General features: G+C 33.4%; 4 protein-coding genes across 4 annotated transcripts; 3 read left to right on the forward strand and 1 right to left on the reverse strand.

Annotated features, from left to right (window-relative positions):
• Positions 1 to 82: 82 nt before the first annotated feature.
• Tsp_01335 (conserved hypothetical protein) lies at positions 83 to 1,637 on the forward strand. The gene is made up of 2 exons (XM_003377092.1): positions 83 to 181; positions 1,128 to 1,637. The coding sequence occupies exons 1-2, from the start codon at positions 83 to 85 to the stop codon at positions 1,635 to 1,637; spliced, it is 609 nt and encodes a 202-aa protein (XP_003377140.1).
• A 1,487-nt stretch (positions 1,638 to 3,124) lies between these two features.
• Positions 3,125 to 3,673, forward strand: Tsp_01334 (conserved hypothetical protein). The gene is made up of 3 exons (XM_003377093.1): positions 3,125 to 3,271; positions 3,391 to 3,452; positions 3,490 to 3,673. The coding sequence occupies exons 1-3, from the start codon at positions 3,125 to 3,127 to the stop codon at positions 3,671 to 3,673; spliced, it is 393 nt and encodes a 130-aa protein (XP_003377141.1).
• Positions 3,674 to 3,750: 77 nt separating this feature from the next.
• Tsp_01333 (putative common central domain of tyrosinase) lies at positions 3,751 to 8,512 on the forward strand. The gene is made up of 4 exons (XM_003377094.1): positions 3,751 to 3,913; positions 6,542 to 7,473; positions 7,772 to 8,051; positions 8,163 to 8,512. Exons 1-4 carry the CDS (start codon positions 3,751 to 3,753, stop codon positions 8,510 to 8,512), a joined length of 1,725 nt encoding a protein of 574 aa, XP_003377142.1.
• Positions 8,513 to 8,808: 296 nt separating this feature from the next.
• Tsp_01332 (chromatin-remodeling complex ATPase chain Iswi) lies at positions 8,809 to 10,683 on the reverse strand (the record flags this gene model as incomplete). Its single annotated transcript, XM_003377095.1, has 7 exons — positions 8,809 to 9,012; positions 9,077 to 9,203; positions 9,303 to 9,523; positions 9,586 to 9,831; positions 10,004 to 10,157; positions 10,221 to 10,414; positions 10,474 to 10,683. Coding segments are annotated over 7 exons (1,356 nt in total), but the record flags the coding sequence as incomplete, so codon positions are not given.
• Positions 10,684 to 10,705: the final 22 nt, after the last annotated feature.

Raw genomic sequence — 10,705 nt, forward strand, 5'->3', positions numbered from 1 at the left:
TTTGGAACTTAATTGATGTTTTCATAAATACATATTGACTAAAATAATACACCATAACTACAGCCACTGCTTTAATGCAACTATGCTTTGCGCAAAAGTTTTGAAGAGGATCCACTGCATGCTTGGACTTATTTTTATACGCAAAGCTCAAGTTGGCTTCAAAACAGCAATCAAGCATTTCGTAGGGCAGATTCAAAAATCCTCTGACAAATTCGTCGTTCGCTATTCAAAATTTGCCCAACAGGAAATTTCTCAGATGAAAACTAAAAATAAATCAATAACAGAAAATTTCTTGGCATATTTTGATTAGTTATTAGTGATATTTAAACTCTTTTATTGGAAAAATATTGCAATTACATACATTTTAAAACAAAATTTCAAGTGAAATGATTCTGATTAAATTTTAAGAAAATTTACTTTTAAGCAAGCATTGTTTCGCTTGAGTTTTTTGAAATTTAGAAAAAAAAGTAAAACTTTGAAATATCACATGTAAAAATAAATAGCGAAAAACCGTATGTCATGGGGGTGAAATGATCGATAGTTTTTTTTATAAAAAATTGAAATAAAACACAAAACAGTTAAAAAAACATGTTTAAAATCGCAGATGTTCCGTGCATATTAAAACATTGAAATTTAAATCAGGAAGATCAAGTCAACACGAAACGCATTGATTGAGATTATTGTTAAAGATCAAGATTTAATGCTTTTTAGTTCGCTTCTTGGATTTATTCACTTTTTATAATTAATTTGATGAATAATAATAATAAGAAGATATGCATTTTCAGTTTGAAGAATGTCAAAAAGTAAATAAATACATTTAAAAAGTTGCTTTTTAACCAGCGGCAGTGAAGATGCTTAGTTTGTTTTCAGCGTTTGTCGGTTGTTTTATTTTTGTTAGCTGAGCTGAAATTAATAAAAGTTTCAAATTCAATCATAAAACACTTTTATGTACATTTCGTGTGTATCAGTGTGAAAGTTGAGAACATTCGACATTTTCAACAGCAACTGCGCGAAAATTGAACTTCACAAAGCATGCTTTAAAATAATATAAATATTCAGTTTTTGTTTGGTTCAATTTCTTGTTTATTTTATAAATTCTGATGAGTTAGAATTTTTAATTTTTTTAGAACGGCGATTTGATATTGCCTGATGATCGATTCAGTCTAACATCCCTCGGCGATTTGATGATCACTTCAGCCAGTATATCTGACACGGGCCATTACAAGTGCATCGCTTGGAATGTGGCAGGCGAACGGAATTTGGTTCATCTTTTAACAGTGTTGCCTGCTTCGTGGCATCCAAAATTGCATTCCCAGTCATCTGCAAAACAGAATTTTGCAACCAACCATTCCATGCTACAAACAATATTCAGCACACTCTGCTATTTGTTGGGTTGTGTTTTGATCATTGTACTTTTGGTGGATCTTTTATGGCATGCGGCACCGTCGTTGGCCGGCTACAGTCGATGCTGCTTTTCTTGGCTAAATCGAACATTGTTGGCAGGATGCCACAGTCGCTGGCCACGCCCACCAACTTATGAAGTTTGCAACGACGAATTTACGTTTCATCTGCCCCCGCCCCCTTATTCAGTAGTTACGGGTCGCCTTTTGCGAATACGACCAGCAAGTGTTGTTTAAAAAATATTTTCCCATTTCTTTCTTTTGCACTTTTGATTACTTTTCGTGATTTGTTCTTTTTTTCAAAGTTGACATGTTACAATGTTCCATGTTCTGATGTTCTCTTTAAAAATTACTGTTTTATTTGATAATTTTTCTTGCATTTAAACATTATTCGATAAAATGGCACTGTTGCCCGAAGTTTTTATCGTGTAATTAATTATCAATCACAATCATGCAGATATTGGAGAAATCTCACTGTTATGTATTGCTTTTTATTAAATATATTTTTAAATAATACAAATTTAAAAAGTTATAACGTTGTATAATTGCATCACCGAGGAAATTACGTAAATCTGGGTTTTGTCCAAGCAATATTACAATATAGCAGAAGACTGCCCATTGTAATAATACATTAAACTATTTTATTTTCATGAAGCAGCTAAACCATATATAATCAGCATAAGGCGAAAGATGTTTAATTATTTATTATGCTATTATTGATTCATTTACATCTGTGCAAATTATAGATTTCGAATATTGAATGGGTTATACACATATATAACATTTTTTTCATTCATACTGCAAAAAGCAATAAAAGAAACTGCATGTTCACAAAAATTGTGGCATTTGTAATTTTTAAAGTGAATTAAAAATTTTCAAACATATTTGGGCATATTTCACGTTTAATAAAGCATAAAATAGTTTTAATTAAGCAAAAAAATCACAAAATATTTTTAAAATGCTTTGAATATTTATCATTTCCACTTTACAGATTGTTTTAATAACTATTAATAAAATTTTAAACAATTACAATGTTTTAAACTGCAAAATCGAAAATTTGAGCACAGATTAGTCATCTATCATTTTCGGGTATAACTAAAATGTGATTTGAAGAAGCATTCAAATAAAATCATTAAACCGGGTAAAGCAGAATGTGCTCATTCATTTTTACTTAATTAAAAGTTCTAATTTTAAAATAATAATCAATCTTTTAAGCGTTATCTGTTTAATAAAAGCCAATGCTTAAAACAGAAATAGTAGCAAAATATAACTTTCTTTTATTTCAAAACAGCACCAAGTTAAGAAATATCCAAAGAATAAAATTACCCCATATTACCTCTTTGCTGTCGGAAAGTCGTCGGTTGTTTCATTAGCCAGTAGCATTGATGTTTGAGAGCACTGTTTGCAAATTACTTGACCTTCTGCTGTGTTTACATCTTTAAAATCATAATCTGATGAGAGTTAGCAAAATGTAAATATTTTGTCCCTTTTGTCTCTAATACAACTTACATAATTGAAGTATTCATTAAATTATTAAAAAGTATAAATTCTTCATTTAGAAGATAAGAATAGCTTAATGTTGTTTGTCTAAAGCATAAAAAAAGAAGAAAAAAATATGTTACTTTTTGCAAGTGGCTGCAACTGCTTTTTGTTTTTTTTCATTCTGGAATGGCTGCCACGAATGCAATATACATAAACAAAGCTTTAAAGGATGATTTTATAAAATGTTCAAATGTTCAATGTCACTTCTGGTTGGCCAGCTGGAGGAAACGTTTAACGTGCTTCTTCTTAGTTGGCTTGAACAACGCCTAGAAATGATGAATTGCTTTGGCCGATGCTTCAGCATTGTCAAAACTTTTCATCCAACTGGCGTACATTTCAAACATTTTCCTTTTAAATTTAGCTTTCTGATCAAATTAATATGCTAAGCTAATTTTCATTTATTTTTTGTTTTGCTTGCTTCTCTACCTTCTTTTTACGCATTCGTCAGAGCGGTCAACAGTTGGCTCCACCCAGCTTCAACCGGTCAGCTATTGAAACAAAAGACTTGTCGTTTATTATTATTATTCTTATTATTATTATTGGTCAGCATTGGAGCGGATAAAAAGGCATTAGTCGACCCGGATCGAAGCTGCTTCGCCGAAAAGCTGTCGTTAGCACGACTGAGGCGACCTCTGTCCACGCTGACCTCCCATAAGTGGCGGTCATTGGTTTGGTACAACACTGTGCGACAGAATCGATCGTGTATTATTCATACAAATACCCTGCTTTAGCGTGCTGAAGTATATTTAAATAGCGTTGACAGTAAATCGGCGGACTGATTTTGAAACAACAATTTTTCTACTACACGATGATATTACCGCTAATAAGGCCTAACTCTGCACTGACTCTCACCTCCCAACTAATCTTTTGTGCAGTTTTTTTCCCTGGACTGATTGAAGGTCAGGTGCCACGCGAATGTGCTAACGAAGGACTTTTAACACAGCGCATTTCTTGCTGTCCAACGCCAGATGGTAAGTTACATTGCTCTTGATGCGCTCTTTGCTGCATATCCATTTTGACTATTTCACCTTTGTAACTATTAACTGTGCACTTTATCACATTATCTTAATCAACGATCATGGCACAGAGTTGTTATTCAGATTATTTTATACTTCAACTTCACAACTTTTAAACACTTATAAATTTAATATTTAATTCCGTTTTTGTTACCGTTGCTGAGCAATTTAAAATCACCAGCTTATCTTTGCACGTGATCTGATTTTGTATGATTTTAATGAAAAAGTCCCAAAATTAATAAAGCATCATTCAGTTTTATCTTATTTTATTTCAAAAGTAGTATCCATTGCAAGAGAATAACGTACTTGAAAAATGTCCTAAGCAACGCTAGATCCCAGGATTAACGTTGTTTTTACCAATTGTTATGCATTTATGCAAAGTTGTTAAGTTTTTCTTTTAATTGCTTTTTCTTTTTATGAACAGAATTTAAATTTAATGGATTCTATAAGTAATAACTTTATCAAATAATTTATTGCATCAAGTGGATTGAAGATATGTTTCAGTTTTTACGAAGATGATTCACATTTGTTCACAGCGGCTGGTACAGCTGTTACAAATTTACCATTCGTCATAATTTTGTCCTTGATACATATGATTCATTTGCAGTGCAAACAAAAGCTGCATGCCAGAATAATAAATGTCCACTGAAAGCTTTCCTGCTTAATAGACATTCGGCACCAATTTGGTAGAATATAAATAATTTAATATTGCTTGTAATGCCTAATTTGATTATTTCATGCTTTGTCGAATGAAGCAGTTATAAATAAAGCTTTCTTCACATTTCCATTAAAGTGGAATTGTTAGTTTGAATAAAGATTGCAAATACTTTTATATACATCTGCAAATTTCACAAATTTATTAAATTAAATGTAATTGATATGGTTGTGCATTTGTTGCAATATATAAAATATATTTCTAAACTTTTATTTTTCATATAAATTTTACAAAAATGGAATTGAATATTTTGTTTTTACAGCTGAAAAATTACATCTCCAAACTTATATTGGGAATATTTTTCAATGGCAAAGTGTTCCGCGTCATTTTGCACTCTTGAAATGGTTCGGATTTTCCTCCAGATGCGTGACTTTTATATGTAAAGCGCATCTGTTGCTATTTCTGACAGCATTGAGGCGCTAGTTTCACTCTTATCTGACACTAATGTTCACCAAATGCTAACTGCTTAACTCCACTTTAAGCTGAATGATTTAGTATCTACTAGCTGGAATGTGTCTCATCAGCTGAAAAAGATAAAGATCAGCGCAGGGTAATTTATAGTACGAACTGAAAACTAATTAATTATAACGAAACATATCACATGATGATTGCAAAGCTTTTTTCTAATGTTGAATTTTTTTCAATCGGCTGTTACTATATTTAAATTTAATTACGTTAGGTGAACGTGAAATTTAAATGTCAGTGGAAAAGAATTTTCTTTCAATTCAAAGCAGCAGTTTGTTTGGAAAATATTTATAGTTTGTTAAATTTTTATTCTTCTGCCTGAAAATTAACCTAAGTATGTAAATGTCATTATTTGCTGATGGAGCAGTCGAAGCATGTGGAGGTAGCATCCTCTTATAATAGCTTTTCACGAAGATATGCACTTCTGCATCCACTATTATGCAATGTTATTCTTCATTTATCAAAAGTGGAAGGATATCCACTTTTAAAATGCCGTCCATTAAGATTTGTAATTATTATGAAATGATTTCATTAAAAATGGGAAATTTATTTCATGTTTTGTATAATAAAAGCTTTTGTAAAATTTTTATTCAACAAAGTTGACTCATAAATTTAATAAACGCTCATAATTATTGCAGTAAATCAGTAAATTTTATAATATTAAATTTATGATGGAAAAACCATTTGCAAAATCAACTGCGCACGTTTCAATGAGTTGTTGGCTGTTTCAACGCGCTTGTATAATGACATTTGCTGAACCTCATCACAAATATTCATTTCATCAATAAATATTTCTCTTTTTTGTCAAGTTGATGTTCATAAGCTCGGTAGTTTTTAATTGGAAAATGGATTTGTACATGAGTTGTTGTCAAAAAGAATAAAGAAGCTGATATTTAATAATCATAAAGCTCTGTCATACGTGAAGCATTCGGTCTGTTTGGTCAGCTAAATAATAAGCTTCGCGTTTATTGTTCATCAATGAGCCGTTTCTATTGTTGACCTGAGCTTGTTACTTTTCAGTGTCGCGTGTCTGATAAAGGAGAAAAACAGAGACAGCGTCTCGCATGTGTTTCCGCTTTACAGTTCATATATTGATGAATTATCAGAAACGGCGACTGTATTGCAAAAGAGAGGAGCAGAAGCTCTTATCCATTTTGAAGGATAATAACAAATTGATTATACAATCCTTCTCAGCATGTGTTCAACAAATTGTAATAATTAAATCGAAATTATTCCCTTCTTTTCAATGAATTTGCATAAAATTGGAAATTGTCCGAGGCTGACTTCAATGTAAACTATGTAAAGAAGTATAATTGCAAAAATGTTTTTATCGTTGTATTTATTTTATTAAATTTAGTAGAAAATTTTGTTTTTTTGTTTTAATTTCATAGTAAAATTTGTAGGTTTTGATAAACCGTGCGGTGGACCTGGACGTGGGAATTGTGTGAAATTAGAGAATCCAGAAAGAAACAGAGAAACAGACTTATTGACGCCGAAATTAGATACAGTATTTTCCATGTGGCCAAATTCTATTTATAAAGAAATTTGCGTTTGCAGTGGTCATTTCACTGGTTCCAAATGTGATGAATGTGTTGCTGGATATCGCGGGCCGAACTGTGAACACCGAATGCATAGTAAAGTGCGTAAATGGATTAACCATGTCAATTCAGAAGAGGCAGATTTGTTATTAAAAGCTTTCCGACTAGCTCAGCATCTTTCCTCTGATCAATTGACCCTGTTGCCAATAGCTAACGGTGCAATTGAGCTGAAACAGTTAACCATCTTTGAACATTACGCTTGGATTCATTACATGGCAAGTGCAGAACAATGCTTTGGCATGGGATACGGTACTGGTTCAGCTTTTCCCACTTGGAATCGAGCATTTCTGTTACAGCTTGAATCAACTCTTGCTCGTCTGGTTCAAAATCATTCATTAACTTTGCCTTATTGGTTTTGGTTTATTCCTGAACCTGACAATCCTGTTGTCGGAAATTCTACAATTTTTGCCGCTCTTGATGCATTAGCTGATCAGATGAGCATATGCCAAACGTGGGCAGCACGTTTGCAGCCGTTGTGCGATATATGCAGCAGTCGTGCAGTGACATTGAAGTATTACAATTTGAACGACTACAATCAAACGTTGTTACAAATTCAACGACTGTTGGATCACGTAGACGATGAGGATTTGAAAAAGCAGTTGAATTTCATTTTGCACAGAACGTTATATGTACAAAATGGTGGATTATTAGGATTCACAGATGAACTTGACGCACTGGTTTCACACTTAAGTCCTGTATTAATGGATGGCTTGCACAATGTCAGCAACGATGAAAAAGTATTTCTTTTTTTACTTTTTATGCATTTATTTTTTACTCTACAATTTTATAACATTCATCTTTGTTAACTTGATTTCATACTATTATTTATCATTCATTATTTGACAACATTTCTCCATTTCAGTTAAATTTATATAGTTTGATAATTTTCAATTATATCTTCATTACTGCTTTTTTAACTTTAAAAACAGTTTTAAATTCAATTTGACTAAAAAGAGAATTTTGTATAGTTTCATTCGTTTATAATTTGCGTTGCAAAATAATGAATGTTTGTTTCATTTCACTTTCTTTGTCAAGGCGATCGCTGTGCTACGTTATCTGCTTCGTTTTCCAGCAGATTTGAACGCTGAAAATCCATTGTATTATTTGGCGTTGTCGGCTATTGATTGGTTATTTGATCGTTGGCAAAAAATTAATCACGTCGCTCTTAATCAAATTTCCTTCACCACTTTACGAGGAAAAAACAAATTCGATCCAATCGTGCCTCTCTTTCCAACAAATACTCATGGCGATTATTTTGGTGCAACTACATCATATGGTTATAAATTTGAAAAGATCATTCCACGCACTCATCTGTGTATGTCTGTCGCTTGCTTCATATGTACATATATCTATATACATATAGATACATGTTTGTGTGTGTGTGTGCGTGTATACCTAAAATCTTTCTTTTTTTTTATTTTTCCAGCTCTACCATTTTTCTTGGTCATTCAAGTGATCTGTTTAACAACTGTTGTTGTCGTGGTGCTATTCCTTTGCCGTCTCTTCACGCCGCTCAAGTCGAAACTGCATGCTCAAGAAGCAGAAGATCCTTTAATTGACAACGGTCTTACCAGCACTATTGTTGAAATAGAAAATCCCGCGCCGAATGGAAAGCACAACACGGTCGAAGAACCCTGGACAACAGGAGAAGACACAACGGCTGAACAACATGTCCAAGTCACAAGCTCTTTGTACACAGTCAACGACGATGCCAACATCAACACCGGCAGCATAGTTTCCATCGACGCTAGCCCAAGATCCGCTTCCAGTGATTGAAATTCAATTCGCTACAAATCAAATCATCTCCCATCTCCTCGAATCACTCACTCACTCACATTCATTGAATCATTTTGTTCGTTTGTTTTATTTTTCGTTTTCTAACATATGCTGTTTTTAAAATAAATATTTTAAATTACTGTAACAGTATACATCAAATAAATACATTTATATAGATGATGACCATACTACTATACTGCACGTATCACAAATAAGTAACATGTCGAATTGTGCGTATTTGTGTTATTATGAGAAATGAATTGATTAAATCGTAGCAGATATGAATGAAAAAAAAATTAAGCCTTCGATCTACGACTGCTTCTTTTTCCATCTTGTACATCAGTTTTGCGTTTTTCAGGGGTAGCTGCTGACGAACCACTTCGTCCAGATTTGCAATTGTTTCGATTTCGTCCTCCGCCACTGCTTTTGTCGTTTTGCTCAACGTCGTGCATTTCTTTTTCAATTAAGCTTATCAAAGTGTTACATCGTCGTTGCAACTCCTGAAAAAAAAACAAAAAGAAGCGTAAAACAAAAATAAATCAAGCTCGTTCACAAATAATATACCATAGCTGTTCGAGATTTCAAAAACCAGTCAAATCGAAACTGTGGTGCCACTCGGATTGCTTGTCGCAATTCTTCATACAAATTTTCCTTTCCAAAGCCAATTTCGTGTAACATGCAAACCAAAAATCTTAAAAAAAAAGAACAATATGAATTAATTAAAATGCTGAATTCAAAAAAAATTTCATTAAACTAAACAGCAAAAAGTGGGTAGCTTCTATTTCTTTACCTGTCTTCTTCTTCGGTATAATTTTTCCCCTTATTTGTACCGTACTGTACACGCAGCTGATGGAACGGTGCTCTGTATCGTGCAATTTTCGACTCCAACGCACGTTTCACACTGAGACGCTTCTGAATTCGAGCTTCTCCTCTTTCAATTTGACCCAAAACACGGTCAATATCCGCCAGTTCACAACAACGAGCCCAAAATACTTTGTAAAATTCTCGAACCTGAAAATTGAACAATAAAGCAAAACTCAAGGGTCAATCAATCTAAACTGCCTCAAACTAACCTCATCAGGAGATTTGCCATCCACTTCTTGGGCAATATTTTCAACATCGTTACGGCCGTATTTTTCATTCGCCTTGATAAACTGATTAAATTCCCGCCGAGACCAGTTGCTAAATCCACAATGCAACAACTGCTCCTTTTCAGCCAATTCTTCTTCTGTCAGTGGTACAGCTTCATCAATTTTCTTTTGTTCATCTTCTTGCCGTTTCAAAGCTTCTTCAGGTGGAAGATCTTGCATCAGGGGAACCTGCAAATTACAATCAACTTTACATTTTACTTTAAAAATATTTACAAACACATGTAATAATAATTCGTATATACAGTTATGCAAAAAATATATATAATAATAATACTACACAACTTTTATAATAGAAAAAAAACAATATACGTATATATATATATATATATATATATATTACCTTATAACCGATAGTCTTTCGATAATAATAGACTTCTCTTTCACAGAGATGCAACAAACGAGGTGGATAGAAGTGAAAATCTTGTATCTGCGGTTGCTTTGGTGGCCTTGGAGCTTTGGGTGCTTTTGGTTCCACATGTGGACGGAGTGCATCTCTAGAAAAAAAAGTACATATTAAAAAAATATAATCTAAAATACATAAAAACAAATAGAAGCACCTGAAATAAGCATCGATTTGATAATTCGCTTTGCGTTCTCTTTTCGGAGGCTCAATCCAATAGCCAAGAGCTTTTCGCTGTTTGCCTCTATAATCTTTCCCTTCAAATTGATACACCGAAGAAGCTTCTTGCGTGTCCAAAGTGAAGTTTCGCAAAGAACTTTCTCCCAGTTCTTCTAAACGACGCTTCAAAGCCTAAAAGCAAACAAACCAACGATACAAATTTTCCAAACAAGAAAAAAGTCAAACATTACTTCATTCTTTTCTTCGGATCTCGCCAAAATGCAGTCAATATCTTCTTCGGTAATTTCCGACTCCTTTCCTGCAAACACATGATCCGCACCATGCCGAATCATGGTCAACATCTCGTCTTTTCCAAGAGATTTTTGAGTTTCGGCCAGCCGCCCTTGCTGATTACCACAGTGTCCAAGCGCAGTTTTATTTTCTGCACGTTCCACAATCCGCTCTTCGACAGTATTTTCGGTG

This window comes from Trichinella spiralis, assembly GCF_000181795.1.
Source record: "Trichinella spiralis strain ISS 195 chromosome Unknown Scfld4, whole genome shotgun sequence".
In the NCBI taxonomy this organism is placed as follows: domain Eukaryota; kingdom Metazoa; phylum Nematoda; class Enoplea; order Trichinellida; family Trichinellidae; genus Trichinella; species Trichinella spiralis.

What these genes read in the sequence shown, in the direction of transcription:
- Tsp_01334 (XM_003377093.1), top strand. Translation starts at nt 3,125, where the DNA reads ATGTTCAAATGTTCAATGTCACTTCTGGTTGGCCAGCTGGAGGAAACG. An exon ending in AAACTTTTCATCCAACTGGC is followed by an intron (nt 3,272 to 3,390) that starts GTACATTTCAAA and finishes CGCATTCGTCAG; the next exon opens with AGCGGTCAACAGTTGGCTCC. An exon ending in ATTGAAACAAAAGACTTGTC is followed by an intron (nt 3,453 to 3,489) that starts GTTTATTATTAT and finishes ATTATTGGTCAG; the next exon opens with CATTGGAGCGGATAAAAAGG.
- Tsp_01333 (XM_003377094.1), top strand. Translation starts at nt 3,751, where the DNA reads ATGATATTACCGCTAATAAGGCCTAACTCTGCACTGACTCTCACCTCC. An exon ending in TTGCTGTCCAACGCCAGATG is followed by an intron (nt 3,914 to 6,541) that starts GTAAGTTACATT and finishes TAAAATTTGTAG; the next exon opens with GTTTTGATAAACCGTGCGGT. An exon ending in ATGTCAGCAACGATGAAAAA is followed by an intron (nt 7,474 to 7,771) that starts GTATTTCTTTTT and finishes TTCTTTGTCAAG; the next exon opens with GCGATCGCTGTGCTACGTTA.
- Tsp_01335 (XM_003377092.1), top strand. Translation starts at nt 83, where the DNA reads ATGCTTTGCGCAAAAGTTTTGAAGAGGATCCACTGCATGCTTGGACTT. An exon ending in AAACAGCAATCAAGCATTTC is followed by an intron (nt 182 to 1,127) that starts GTAGGGCAGATT and finishes TAATTTTTTTAG; the next exon opens with AACGGCGATTTGATATTGCC.